This window comes from Arachis stenosperma, chromosome 4 (genome assembly GCF_014773155.1).
Source record: "Arachis stenosperma cultivar V10309 chromosome 4, arast.V10309.gnm1.PFL2, whole genome shotgun sequence".
In the NCBI taxonomy this organism is placed as follows: domain Eukaryota; kingdom Viridiplantae; phylum Streptophyta; class Magnoliopsida; order Fabales; family Fabaceae; genus Arachis; species Arachis stenosperma.
The window spans coordinates 8,268,842-8,284,451 of record NC_080380.1 but is presented as its reverse complement, the minus strand read 5'-3'; the positions used below and the strand labels follow the sequence as shown (position 1 = coordinate 8,284,451).

Here is a 15,610-nt window from a genome sequence, read left to right as displayed (position 1 = left end):
ATTGTTGTTATGTAGGATATTTTGTTAATTATTTAATTTTGACCTCATTGTGGGACTAAATTGATGCTAAATGAAACTTTTTTAGATTCAAATAGAACATTTTAAACCTTAAGGACTAAAACAGAATTACGCCCAAACCTAGGGGACCAATTTAGTACTTTACCCATATAAATATAATCCCACTATTAAATTCCTTCGCCTCTTCTCACTCCCCAATTGTTTTCTATCATCTTTGTTAACCATAACCATTGCAATTCAACCGAAATTCCAATCCTTTAGTAGCTATTTGCTAAATTGGAGAATGCAAAATTTTAATTTATTGATTAACCCCTCAATTTCCAATAATTATCTCTAGCAGTCTCATCTGATCTAATTCTGGTCATAGTAGCAGACAAAGACCAACACAAGAAAGAAAAGAAACACTCAAGAACATAGAAACAGGTCTCTGTGTTATGTAAATTAGAAAAAAAAAAGATTTTTTTTTTAATTTCCTTTTTTCCTTTTTTGAGTTTTTCCTGGGATTTCTAAACTACTACGAGGAAACAACACAAGGAACAAAGTACGAAGTATCAGTGAAAAAAAAAACGAAAAAAGAAAAAAAGAAATAAACAAAGGGGTAAAGAAAAAAAAATCAATTTTTTTTTTTTAGATCTGCAAAAATCAGCATCAACCGGATCCAATATTGGAGTGGGGTGGTACCCATCTTTTCAATTCTGGTTTTTGATTCCCAAGTTCTGATTTTTTTTTTTTAATCCCTCGTTTCAATCTTGAGAAAAAGTTTCAATTTTTCCTCTTTCCTCTTTCAATTTTTATGGCTTCTTCACCTGGGAATCCAAATCAACAGCAGCAAAGTAACCATTTTGATTTGCAGAAACTATTCAAAGGAACAACACCACCAACCCCAAATCCTCCTTCTTCTTCTTCTTCTTCAAACTTGAACTCTTCACCATCATTCCCAGCTCCTTCACCTTCAACACCACCTCCTTCTTCATACCCTACACCTTCTTCTTCTTATCCTCCACCCACTGGCACATACCCTTATCACCACCAATTTCCTCACTTTCTTCCTCCTTATCCAAATCTCCAACACTTCCAACAACAGCAACAGCAACAGCAACAAGAACACCCTTTTGTTCTTCACCATCAGCAGCAGCAGCAGCAGCAGCAGCAGCTTCCTCAAATGATTTCTCCTCAAAGACCAATTTTTCAGCAGCAACAATCTTCATCATCACCTTCACCTTCTCCTTCATCACCATCACCACATGTTCCTACATCTCCTAATAGTGGTGCTCGCCTTATGGCCATGTTAGGCACCCAAAACCCTCAATCCAATCAAGAACAATCAGTTATGAATCAATCACCATCATCAATAGCATCAACATCACAGTCTTCTGCATCAGCATCAGCACCACCAATTCCTATGGTTTCTGATTTCTTAATGCCTGGCACTTCAAACCACCCTGCTGCAGTGTTGTTGCCCTCATCCGGGTCACAGCCGCCGCAGGCTTTGCCGGCCGGTGTGGTGAGCCCTCAGGGCAGCACCCCAATGAGGATGCTGAGCAGTAAACTCCCAAAGGGGAGACATTTGATTGGAGAGAATGTTGTTTATGACATTGATGTTAGGTTGCCAGGGGAAGTGCAGCCTCAGCTTGAGGTCACTCCCATCACTAAGTATGCCTCTGATCCTGGCCTTGTTCTCGGCCGCCAAATCGCCGTGAATAGGTCTTACATATGCTATGGACTCAAGCTTGGTGCCATCAGAGTCCTTAATATTAATACTGCATTGAGATATTTGCTTCGGGGTCATACTCAGGTTGGTTGTTACTTTTCTTTGTTGATGTTATTTTTGGCTTGAATGTAGCTCTAATTTGATTTTTATGAATCTGTATTTGTTTAATTGTGTAGTACTGTTAAGTTGATGAATAGCTTTTTTTCACATAAAATTGTTTGGTTTGTCAATTGTTATATGTGGTTTTTTAGTGCTAGGAGTATTAATGCATTCCGTTAGTGCTCACTGTTGGCTAAAACAATGCTGCAGGTGTAATATGAACTAGTATTGCCTGTGATGTATGTGTTTTCTTTCTTTTCTTTTAGCCAATAATCATTGATCACATACACACTACTTTTGTCGTATATTGCCACGAGACTATGAGAGCATAGGTTTTGTCTTCTCCTTATAAATTTGGAAAGAAATGACTATAAGCTTTTTCGACTCCTTGTGTGCCCTTCTCTTGATTTAAGTTTAGTATGCTGAGTTTTGGTTGTATGTGAGTATGGCAAGATATAGTGTTAGAAATGGTGACATAAGTGTCGATTGATATCTGTGAAAGATTGTATTTCAGGTCTTTTCTCATGTGCTTTTATCAATTGATCATTTTCTTTTAATTGTTTTTGGTTATATAGCTATCACATCAAGCTCCTGAAGTTTTAGAGTGAGATGTAATTCTAGACTCCTATTCTTCAATAATCATAAGAGTAATCTTGGTGGCTATTCTCACCTGATGGATCATATTCTCATAATTTCAACTTCTTTTGAAAATGCAAAGCTTGCTCTAACTCTTGCAATGTGTTCCCTGTTGCGCACACATTTGCGATGTGAGTTTTTTTCCCCTTCAAATATAAACTCTCCAATTTATGTTTGCCACATTCTTATGTAGAGAGTAACAGACATGGCTTTCTTTGCTGAGGATCTACACCTGTTGGCCAGGTAAATATCCCACTAACGCTTCTTGCTTGTGGTTTTTATTGCGGTGCATTCACATTTATTGATCATTTTCAACTTTGACACTGTATTCACAGCGCAAGCACTGATGGGAGAATTTTTGTTTGGAAGATTAATGAGGGTCCCGATGAGGAAGACAAACCTCAAATTACTGGTAAAGTGATCACAGCCATTCAAATAACAGGGGAGAGTGACTCAGTTCATCCACGAGTATGCTGGCATCCTCACAAACAAGTAATGGCAATGTTTTTAACTTAGTCTCTTAGTGCTTCCAATTTCTGTTATCAGTGAATTCCCTTTAAGTTTGAGCTTATTAGTTGAAAATGACCAACAGGAGATTTTAATGGTTGCTATTGGAAACCGTATCCTCAAAATTGACACTATGAAAGCCGGAAAAGGTGAAACTTTTTCTGCAGAAGAGCCTCTCAAATGTTCAATTGATAAGTTGATTGATGGGGTGCAGCTTGTTGGTAAGCATGACGGCAATGTCACTGAGTTGTCAATGTGCCAATGGATGAAGAGTCGGTTAGCTTCAGCATCGGCAGATGGCACGGTCTGCATTTTCTACTCTCCCTTGTCACCTTGCTCTTTTGCTTTTTGTAGTTTTTTCAACCCTTCGCTTAAATGGTTCATGTCATTGTACTACATTTTGGGCTTGTCAACATGAAAACAGGCTTATATTCATTCTTCTGATTTGAGCTTTTTGTTATAAACAGGTGAAGATATGGGAAGAACGTAAGTCAACACCACTTGCTGTTATAAGACCACATGATGGTAAACCGGTTAATTCCGTGACATTCTTGACTGCCCCTCACCGCCCTGATCACATCATTCTTATCACAGCGGTATATGTTTCTAGTCTTCCCATTATTGAAAATATGACTATTCTTAATTGTGGATGCCTTTGGACGATTTTTATTGTGCGGCTTGACCATCACCCGAATTGGTTTCAGATGTTCTCAAAGATCACCTTTGCATCATCGTTCATGAACTAATTTCTTTCTCTACTTTTTTATTTTCTTTACTGCAGGGCCCACTAAATCAGGAAGTGAAGATATGGGTGTCTGACAACGAGGAAGGCTGGTTATTGCCTAGTGATTCCGAGTCATGGAATTGTATTCAAACTTTGGATATAAGAAGTTCTTATGAAACTAACCCTGAGGATGCATTCTTTAATCAAGTTGTAGCACTGCCGCGAGCTGGTTTGTTTCTGCTAGCAAATGCCAAGAAAAATACAATATATGCTGTACATATAGAGTATGGAGCGAATCCAACTGCTACTCGTATGGATTACATTGCTGAATTCACGGTCACAATGCCTATACTAAGTCTTACAGGAACTAGTGACATGTTACCTGATGGTGAGCATATTGTACAGGTGTATTGTGTCCAAACTCAAGCTATACAACAATATGCGCTCAATTTGTCACAATGCTTGCCTCCGCCATTGGATAATGTTGAAGTTGAGAAAACAGAATCTAATCTATCACGTGGTGTTGATGCTTTGGATGCGTCTGCTAATATGGAAACTGCAAATGTGCCACAAGTTAATCCTAGCAGCTCTGAAAGTGCTCCTGTTGTAAGTGCTCCTGTAAGCTTGCCTTCTTCAGATATTTCTGGTCTGCCTGAAGCATCTACTTCAGATCCCGAAACCAAGGAAAATGATTTGTCTTCTAATAATGGCTTTGATCATATTAATGCTTCGGCACCTCCACTTCCTCTGAGCCCAAGATTGTCCCATAAGTTATCAGGTTTGAAAGGTTCATCAAATAATTTAGAAACTATTTCAACCAGTGCAGATCACAGTTTTGAGCAGCCAAATTCCGATCCTTCGGCTGAACGGAGAATAGAGTCTGAGAAAGATAATACGGCTGATGTGCCTGCGTCGGGTGACAGTTCTTTGAAGAATGATAGAGCCGTACAAAATGATGTCTCTGCGGTTTCTAATGCCCCAACAGCATTTAAACACCCGACTCATCTGGTAACCCCATCTGAGATATTCTCGAAAGCTACATTATCTTCTGAGAATTCACTAACTTCCCAAGGGATGAATGTGAAGGATGTTGCTGCCCATAGCGACACAGAAAACCTTGAAGTAGAGGTTAAAGTGGTAGGTGAGGCTGGTTTAAATCAAGAAAATACTGAATATGACAGAGACAGAGATTCTTACACCAATGTTGCCGAGAGGAAAGAGAAGTTATTCTACTCTCAAGCGTCTGATTTGGGCATTCAGATGGCCAGAGATTCATATAACATTGAGGGAGTACGTCCAGCTGATAGTATTAAGACGATTGATGCACCTGATCAAAGCCGTAGCTCTATTGAGGAAGAAGTTCATGAAGCGAGTAAGGATGTATCTGCAAATGATGGTGAATCAGAAACTGTGACTGCTACTTCACAATCTCCAGCACCTGCCATGAAAAGTAAAAAACAAAAAGGCAAAGGTTCTCAAGTGTCTGGTACATCATCTGCTAACCCCAGCCCTTTCAACCCGATGGATTCATCAAATGATCAAAGTGGCAATTCAGGAGGCTCATCCATTGAAGCAGCTCTACCACAGTTATCCGCTATGCAGGATATGCTGAGCCAGGTTAATAATATTTGAACATTTTTCTTGGGTTTATTTAACATGGTTTGTAGTTTGTGCATTGCATATATTTGGAAATTACTTGTGTTTTTGTGGTTTTATTCTTTCTAATATTTGTAGTTAGTTACCTGTCATCTTAGGATCAAATTTTCGGACAGAAGATTTGTTTCAGTCAAACATTTTGGAAGTTTCTTTTCGCATATTTTATAGAATATAAATATGTGTAGCATATGCAATCTCTAAATGGAATAAACCCGCTGTTTCGTGAAGTCCGATCCCTTTCTTACATTTCCTTTCGTCTCACTCTTGGCTTTTTCGGTGTTTGTTGATCTGAAACATCAATTAGTAACAGATTCCCTGCACTGATCAGCACTGTTTTTAAGCATTGTATGATTTAATAGTAAGTTACTATGAGTTTGAGGTTAGTTTTTCACCGTTGAGACTTGTTATGATGCCAGCTTCCAAATAACACATATGGAACTCATTCTTTCTTCAGAAGGAAATTTTCCATGTCTTTACCTGATTTTGTCACTCTTATACCCTCATGTTACCTTATGGGGATATTTTTAGTTTTGTATTTTTAAATTGATCTCCATCATTTTCTAATTTACAGTTATTAGGCATGCATAAGGAATTGCAAAAGCAGATGAATGTGACGGTTTCCATCCCAGTTACGAAGGAAGGCAGAAGATTAGAAGGATCCTTGGGCCGGAGCATGGAGAAAGTTGTCAAGTCCAACACGGATGCCTTGTGGGCTCGCTTGCAAGAAGAACATGCAAAGCAAGAGAAGTTAGAGAGAGAACGTACACAGCAGATAACAAACTTGATCTCCAATTTTGTGAACAAGGATATGGCAGCTGTATTGGAGAAAATCGTTAAGAAGGAAATATCCTCAATTGGGCCAACTGTCACTCGTTCAATTAGTCAAATTATAGAGAAAGCAGTATCATCAGCTGTCGCAGAGTCATTCCAGGTTTGGATTAATACCTACTTCCAAAAGTTCTACATTTCAAATTTAGTGTACATGTATAACCGACTAGTTTTGTTCTAAGCATTTGCTTCCCCATTTTGAATGGTGCCACATGATAATTATGATCATCCATAATAAAGTGTTTTAATTTCATATTATGGCAACTTGAATGTTTAAGTCTCTGTGTGCCAATTATGGTTTTAACAATGGGAATGATGAATGATTTGATTTTATATGAATATGTTTGACTAAGATTTTGCTATCAATTCTGCAGAAGGGGGTGGGAGACAAGGCATTGAATCAACTAGAAAAATCAGTTACTTCAAAACTTGAAGCTACAGTAGCTAGGCAGATACAAGCACAATTTCAAACTTCTGGCAAGCAAGCTCTTCAAGTAAGCATTGTTGATATCACCATCAGCATCTTCCAAAAGCTCTTCATTTTATATACATGTCGAGCAGAATTTATCAACCATGACCACGTGCTTAAAGCATATATTAACTGACATAGTGTTACTCAGTTAGGTTTATGCTACTCTTCTACGGTTTTTATTACAAATGGAGAGACAAAATTACTACCATGTTTTAAGTTTAGTCATTCCTTTTACACAAATTGAAGTTGAATTTCTGTGCAAAAATGATTTCACGTACCGTTATTTAACAACTTATGCTTTTAGAGAGATTGTTCAGGTGCGCGCGCACATACAAATATATATATACTCTCGAGTGTCGAATGTCTTGTTTTATGTCATATTTATCCAAGTCAGCTTCATATTTTGGTTTATTTTGTTGCCTGCTTCTTGAATTGGTTTCACTTGTGAGCAGTTTCAGTTAATATTTCTTTCGGCGTTGTTTTTCGCAGGAAGCACTTAGGGGTAGTTTGGAAGCTTCAATTATTCCAGCATTTGAGATGTCTTGCAAAGCCATGTTTGAGCAAATTGATGCCTCATTTCAGAATGGTCTTGCAAAGCACACAGCCGCTATTCAGCAGCAGTATGATACTACTCATTCTCCTCTAGCCATAACTTTGAGGGTATGTATATGATGCTTGGTTTGTAATCTTATAATATTATTTGTACTTTTAATGTCATTTTCTTTCTCTGCCATTAAAGATCTCTTTGGCCTTTCTATATCAATTCATTTTGTACTAAAGATTTTTTAAGGAAGAATTTAACATAGCTGATCTGTCATCATATTTTTTCATACCGAAAATATGGTTATATATAACATTGTTTGATTGTTGGGAAGCTGGTATATGATGAACCAAGATAGCTTGGATCGGCATGTGCTTAATATATGTGTCGTGATTTTGCAGGATACAATTAATTCAGCGTCATCAATCACTCGCACTTTGAGCGGGCAATTGGCCGAGGGCCAGCGGAAACTGCTAGCAATGGCAGGTAACTCCACGGCATCTGCGGACCCCTTTGTAACGCAAATCAGCAGCGGTTTACATGAGGTGGTGGTATGTTTATTCACCCTGTCCTCGTATCTCACTATCTTTTCAGGTTTTATTGATATTTCTGACCATGAGAGATCACTTGTGCCTGACAGGCTGAGGATCCTACCAAGGAACTATCAAGGCTGGTGAGTGAGGGCAAATTCGAGGAAGCATTTACCGGAGCGCTTCATAGAAGTGATGTTTCAATCGTTTCCTGGTTATGTTCTCAGGTAACAAACACGGAACAATATTACAAGTATAGCTTAGGGTGTGTTTGGTTCGTGTTTCCTGCATTCACTGTTTTTTCTTTTTCTTTTCCTTCATAAGTCCTGAAAACAGAAAATGCTAAAAATAAAAATGCAAACCAAATGCAGTAGAACTTTACATAGTGGAAGAAGCCAATTCGGAGGTTTTGCGAGACAAACATGTCAATGTGATTGTCCTGGATAAAATTGTAAATCACTAGACTAATTTGAAATTCATTTACGGCTTCAATATTTTCGGTCCATGATTGTGCCGAATTAAGCGTGAAATGAGATCTTCACATATTATGATGATTTATTCAAAACACATTCTGTAGAATGCATGATTGATTGATTATATCAAATTCAACGTAGCTTACATTTATTTTTCATAACCAGGTTGATTTAACTGCAATCTTGTCAATGGTACCACTGCCATTAAGCCAAGGAGTACTTCTGTCCCTACTGCAGCAACTATCCTGTGACCTGGGAACCGATACACCAAGAAAAGTGTCCTGGATGACAGATGTGGCTGCATCTATAAACCCTACCGATCCAAGGATCGCAGCACATGCCCGGCGGATATTGGATCAAGTGTCCCGGACGCTAAACCACCACCGAAATTTGTCAACGACCTCCCCTTCGGAAGCAAGCTCGATGCGCCTTCTAATGCATGTCATAAATTCTGTGTTATTGAGCTGTAAATGACCTAATTGTATGTTGTTATTTGTGCAGAAATTGTTGAAAAAGTATCAACCTTTGGTTTGCATGGATATCTAGATAGATTTTTTTCCCTTCTTTGTTAGGTGGTTAAAGTGAACTACAGCATGTGTATGTGGCAGTTGTCTTTGGTGCAACTGAGATGTGTGAAATAGTTTCAATGTTTGGTGTCTACATTTTCTTTCTGGTACTATTATCCTCATATGTGTTTTTACTCTTTAGGATATGTTTAGGGGAAGGATAAAAATGAAATAATAACTTTTATTGATGAATTTTTAAGTGCTAAATTATACATGGAGTTTAAATAAGGGTATGTTTTTGCTAAATTATACATGTACTTTAATTTTGTTATATTGTAAAGTATAAATGATTTTATATGTATAATTATATTATGTCATATTAGTAAAAAATTAATTATTTTTTTATTAATAGTATGAATAATCATATAAAAAAATATAAAAATACTATGTCTTCACTATAATTGTATGTTATTTATTTTTATTTTAATATATATTTTATAAGAGTTGTTGATTTGGTAATTGATTTTTATTACAAAAATATTATTTGTATACCAAAATTAACCATTAAAATTAGTCACAAATGTATTTGTGTATATACATATATGGTTTAGTTTATTTTTAATCTGTATTTGTATTCTAACATGTATTTTATATTGGTAGTTGATTTGAGTGTACACGTAGTAGGATTGTTTTGACTGTGTAAAGCGTTTTATATAGTCATACAATTACATCCGTTCTTTTGTATAACTATTCACGCGGTTAATATGAAAAATAGTTATTTTTACTGATGTGGTGTTGTGTAAAGTAATTGGATGCACTAATAAAACTATTTTACACTGACAGTGTATTATAATTAAATTCTTTTATTATATACATAATATATTTAAAAAATAAAAACGTGATTAAAAAACTGTATAAATATTTTTAATATTAGCACATCAAAATTAAATTCTTAATTATATATTATTATATGTATTTATATAAGTATACGTTAATTGTTAAGAAATTTTAAAATATTATATTAATTAAACATAGTTATTATAGTTACTAAAAGAAACTTTTTTGAAAGACGTCTTGACATTTTGATATTTTTTTTTTCACTTCACTCCAAATAAAGAAGTAAATTATTACCCTATTTCTAATTTCTCTTCTTCCTAACAACTCATGAGATATTCAATTTTCACTCTACTTTCTTGCTTTCCCTACCTTTATTTGTTTCCATCCAAACAATGGTTAGACAATATTATACATAGCTTTTATTTGTAAAATTTATATATGTACTAATCTCTCATGAGATATAGATGACATATATCATACTAAATATTGTTATATTTTATAAAATATGACACTAGTTTCTTTTCTTCTATACTTCCTAAAAGTTTTTTACGGTCTTAAATATTATGCTAACAAAATTAATTTAATTATAAAAATTCATGGAGTGGCAAGTGTAATACCTGCTGAAGCCATTGACTTTTGACAAATATCAACCAACAAAAACTAGGGTAGCCTTAAATCATGGTGCATTCATTTACAAACCTGAATCAAACCATATATGATATAACCATGAAAACAATCTCTTTATTTTTTTTTATTATTTTTTTTTTTGGGTGTGTTACACAACTTACAACACATAGCCATCCATATATCAGGCTAATTATTCAATGGCGAGTAAAACAAAGCTTTCAAAAAAAAAAATCTGAATCCCTTAATTAATTCATTACCTTGATTTTGTTTCTGTGGTATTTTGCTAATTGCTATAACCAAAATTAGATGCACAAAAATTGGAACTAACACCTATCTCACATTTACATTGTTTTAGATTCATGTGTTATGTGTGCATGTTATTATTATTGTGTGTTGAGTTTGTAGGATATGGTTTTGCCTTTAAATCGCTTTAATTAACGTGTGTGCAAATTAAACCTCACACACCATTTTTCTAATTCAGTTTCCTTCACCATATACATATACATATACATATACATACGTATAAACAACTGGTCCTAGAGATACATACATAACATATATACGTACTTTTAAGTCCTCAAAGACTCACAGGTATATATCCACCTACCGCATTACATAATAAGAATAATAATCATTCTGAAAATGTTAGGTCACTCCTTTCTTTATTGTTCCTTTTTTTTAAGAAAAGACTTTGATTTTTTATGTTCGCTTTTATAGTATAATTTTGTTTTTGGTGAGTAAAAAGTTAGACAGATTAGTCTAAATCGTAGAATCTGGAGTGATGAGGTTATGATTTTTCAGTTCGAAATTTTAATTGTAGCGCAAGTTATGTTTTTTTAGTATTTTTTGCGAACTATATATGTATGTGTATGATTTGATGACATTGTTTGTGAATTTTGTGGTAACAGAAAAGGTGGTAATATCTAAGATTGCATTGTGTGTGTATAAATGGAGAAGGAAAAGACGAAGATGAAGATAAAGAGAAAGAGAGCAAGAGAGGAAGAGAATGAAAGCGAGACTAAGAAGATTGCAAAGAAGAGAGATTGTGTAAGTAAGACGAAGGAGAAGGAAAAGAAAAAGAAGATGGAAAAGGAAAAAGCGAATACAAAAGAGAATAAGGGAAAGACGAAAGAGGTGGTGGTGGTGACGAAAATTGTGAAAGAGAAGGGTAAAAAGGATAATAATAATTGTTTGACATTGTCGTCGTTGTCATCGTCCTCCTCGTCATCAAAAAAATTGTCATCACTAGGAGTGTTTGATTTCCCATGGCTAAAAGATGGTGTGATGTCAAAGTCAGAGGAATGTAACTTCTTGGATTGTGGTGAAGATAGTATCTTGTTGTCATCATCATGTTTCTCTGAGGCATCAACAATGGCTAATGTTCTTCCGGATGAAGAGAAGTTGATCATGGAGGATTTATGGCAGCCATTTGAGAGTGATGATGGATTGGAGCTTAATCTTGATGCTTCTAATGATGATTTGAATTGTATTTGGAGCTCTCTGCTCAGTAACCCTCTTTAACATCCATTTTTTTAACCAACATCTCTGTTTGGCATAAAAAAAATGATTATATAAAATATATCTTCTAACGTCATCTAATTAAATGAAGATGTTTTTATATAAAAATAATAGTTTAAATATTAACATATATTATATTATATTGTTTAGTCAAATATATTAAATTAATTATTGATTATTATTTTTATGTGAATATTTTTTTAAAATGAATATATATGCTAAAATTAGATTAGGTGTCTATATATAGAGATTAATTCTAGTGGTAGTATCTCCCTCCTTTTATTTTGTGCATGGTTTTTATTTGGGGCCATCACCAATTTTGTCACATTTTTTTTCTTTTATTGTCCAAATTAAACAACATGGACTTGTATTCATAAATTAGAATATGTAAACACTAGAATAGGGGACTCAAGTTATCAAGTATTTAGTATGCAAGTGTATTAACCACTTACCCTATGTGAACATTGTGTAACTTGTATTTTGTATGCTATAAAAGTTCGACAAAAAGTTTTATATTATTATGATGCTATAACTTAATTCTCTTATTTATATTGAATATTTTAATGATGATTTGTTTAAGGGGGAAAAAAGTTGTTATATGAAGAAGATATATATATAAGAGCTAGGGGTAGCTTTGTAGAGTAACTTTAGGTTAAAGTTAATATAAATTTGACTACTCAAGGAGCCTCAAAGGTTATCCAACTACTTCAATAGGATTTATTATTGGAAAACTCTTTCATTCTTATCATAGATTAAATTTAAATTTCCTCATAAATATTCTCAAATAAAAATGTTTATTCAAACGTAATTATTCATAGTATCATTCCATTGACTATTTATATGGGGGTGTGGATCCTAATTAGCCAATATAAATGAAAGGAAAAATATAAGTAGAGAATGAAAATACTAAATAATATGAATAATAGATATATTGGATGTTTAATTTATTAGGTGTGCGAATGATTATCTTAATATTAAAATTTAAATGAACAATTTAAAGTGTAGTGTGTTTTTATTTTATTGGACCAATTTTAAAGCCCATTATTCACGTGGTTCATAAAAATTATTGTCTACCTAACAAAGTACTAAATGAAATTCACACTTGATACAAATAATGGCAACTTACATTATCCAAGGCCAATTGCAATTTTTTTATATATATAAAAAGAAAAATTGCTTTGCCTGAACTTCATTTTAAACTTTGCCTGAATTTCAAAACAGTTGATATAATCAATTAATTTTGTATGCTGTTAGGGGAGTCTCCTGGCCCAGGGATGTAATTGTGTAGTTGCTTTTGTTTGGGCCTGTGACCCCTATGTCTACCAAAAAAAAAATCCAAATATATAATATAAAAAATTTCAAGTATTTTAAAAATATCACTGTGATTGATGTTGATTATAAAAACTATATATAATATATATTAATTAAAATCAACTAACGTATAATAACGTATAATAGATAGACTTGAAAATCTATGTTCCAAACCAAACCCAGCAAGAAATCGAGCAATCCTCGCTCCTCCGTTAACAATTTTCTTCAGACTTCCGAAAAAGCATGAAAAAAAGGCTCCCTTTCTCCGGCTCTGTTTTGGTGCACTCTTGGCCCGCCGCCTTCTCAATTGGGATAACTGTCAAGATTAGAAATAGCTTTGGTCGATCCAGTTGATTAAGTCGTTATCTTTGTTAGATTTCTTGAAGCATTGATATTTTTGATACATTTAAAAGTTTTTATAATATAATATAATATAATATTTCTATGGTAATAATATGATTTCTACTATAAAAAATGATAACTAAAATTTAATGTTATAAAATTTAAAAAAAAAAGTTTTTTTATGTATTTATAGTACAAAATATTTTATATAATCATCAAATTATAATTAATTTATTATATAATTATTTACACAATTAATAAAAAGTTAATTATTTTTATTGATCTAATATTATATAAACTAATATACGTATAAAATTATTTTATATTATTATTATATAAAACTAAATTCATATAAAAAAGGACAAAAGGATTTAATAGAGGAGTGTAAAATTTCTGATAAGAGTAGTAAGGTTGATAATACAGAAAATAAAATTGTAGAATACAGACAAAAGAACAGAGAATAAGTGAATTGAGAGAAAATCAGAATGAACTATCATGTATAAAACTCTCTTCTTTATGTACAAGGCATTATTTATTTATAAAGACATATTGTGTAACTGAATCTTGTAACAGAATTTCAGTTATTGACTAAAAAACATAGTTAACCAAGATCTGTAGTTTCTTGATCTTGATCCTTGACAGTCTCCCTCAAACTGAGTGTAGGGGATGAACACACACGAAGTTTGACACAAAATTTGAAAAAGAGAGGCATCGATAGTGGCTTGGTAAATATGTCAGTCACCTGATCTGAGGAAGGAATATTAGTGACAAATAGTTTCTTATGTGTAACTTGGTCCCTCACAAAGTGAAGATCTAACTCGAAATGCTTAGATTTGCTGTGTAAAATTGGATTTGCAGCAAGAAGGCAAGCACTTTGGTTGTCACAGTAGAGAGTAGGAGCTGTGGTGAGAGAGAGAGATGTAACTCATGAAGCAGATTTTGTGTCCAAATGACTTCAGATTGAGCTGCAGCAATTGCACGAAACTCTGCTTCTGTGCTTGAGCAGCTAACGGCACGTTGCTTGTTGCTTTTCCATGCAATCAAGTTTGTTCCTAAGTAGACACAATATCCAGTAACACTTTTTCTATCATCAGCATCTGCTCTCCCCAATCAGCATCTGAAAAAGCAAATAATCGAAAGTCAGTACAGGCTGTAAATAAGAGACCCTGATCCATACTTCCTTTAATATATCGAAGTATCCTTTTGAGTGCTTTTCAATGATTGACAGTGGGATTGTGCATATACTGACAAATCTTGCTAACAGCAAATGTGAGGTCTGGCCTATTAAGTGTGAGATATTGGAGGGCCCCTGCAATAGAACGAAATAATTTTGGATCTTCAAAATGAGAGGAATCATTAACTGACAATTTTGAAGAAGCAACCATAGGAGTTGAGGCTGAATTAGTCATAGTCATTTTGGTTCTATTAAGTAAGTCAATGATATATTTCTTTTGATGCAGTAAAATTTGAGAATGATTCACATAATTGACTTCTAAGCCAAGAAAAAAACTGAATTTGCCAAGATTTTTAAGAGAGAAAATAGAGTGAAGCTGCTGAATTAATAATTGTAATTCAGAAAGGTTATCTCCAATTAATAGAATGTCATCAACATATGCACATAATAGAGTTACAGATGTATTAGTATGTCTTATGAATAAAGAAGGATCTGAACGAGTACTAATAAAACTAAACTTCTTTAATGTGGTAGATAAGGTTAGAAACCAAGCTGTAGGAGCTTGTTTGAGTCCATAAATAGCTTTTCATAATCTGCAAACAAGAGAAGGGTTATTGTCACAAAATTCTGGAGGTGGTTGCATATAAATTATTTCATGTAAATCACCATTGAAAAATGCATTGTCAAAATCAAATTGTCTCAATTGCCAGCCTCGAGACAAGGCAATTGAGAGCATAATTCAGATAGTTTGAGGTTTAATCACAGGACTAAAGGTTTGCTCAAAGTCCACACCCTCTCTTTGATGAAACCCCTTGGCCACAAGTCTAGCTTTATATCTAATGACTTAGCCTTGAGGGTTCTTTTTCAATGCAAAGACCCATTTGCTGCCTATAATGACAGCACTAGGTGGTGGGGAGATTAGATCTTATGTTTGACATTTTAAAAATACAGAATACTCAGTTTGCATTGTCTGTTTCCAATGAGCATGTTTTAATGCTTCTGAAGCTGTTTTTGGTATATGATGTAAAAAATCTGAATCACTATGCAATGAGAAAGTGATAGTAGAAAAGACTCGATATTTAGAGATTCCAAATTTAGAT

The 15,610-nt window shown here is 34.2% G+C and overlaps 1 protein-coding gene across 1 annotated transcript; it reads left to right on the top strand.

Annotated features, from left to right (window-relative positions):
* Positions 1–241: 241 nt before the first annotated feature.
* Positions 242–8,855, top strand: LOC130973147 (enhancer of mRNA-decapping protein 4-like). Its single transcript, XM_057897561.1, has 12 exons — positions 242–1,813; positions 2,658–2,707; positions 2,800–2,956; positions 3,057–3,275; positions 3,439–3,567; positions 3,753–5,312; positions 5,923–6,282; positions 6,554–6,673; positions 7,141–7,311; positions 7,594–7,743; positions 7,833–7,949; positions 8,361–8,855. The coding sequence occupies exons 1-12, from the start codon at positions 812–814 to the stop codon at positions 8,667–8,669; spliced, it is 4,344 nt and encodes a 1,447-aa protein (XP_057753544.1). The 5' UTR covers positions 242–811; the 3' UTR covers positions 8,670–8,855.
* Positions 8,856–15,610: the final 6,755 nt, after the last annotated feature.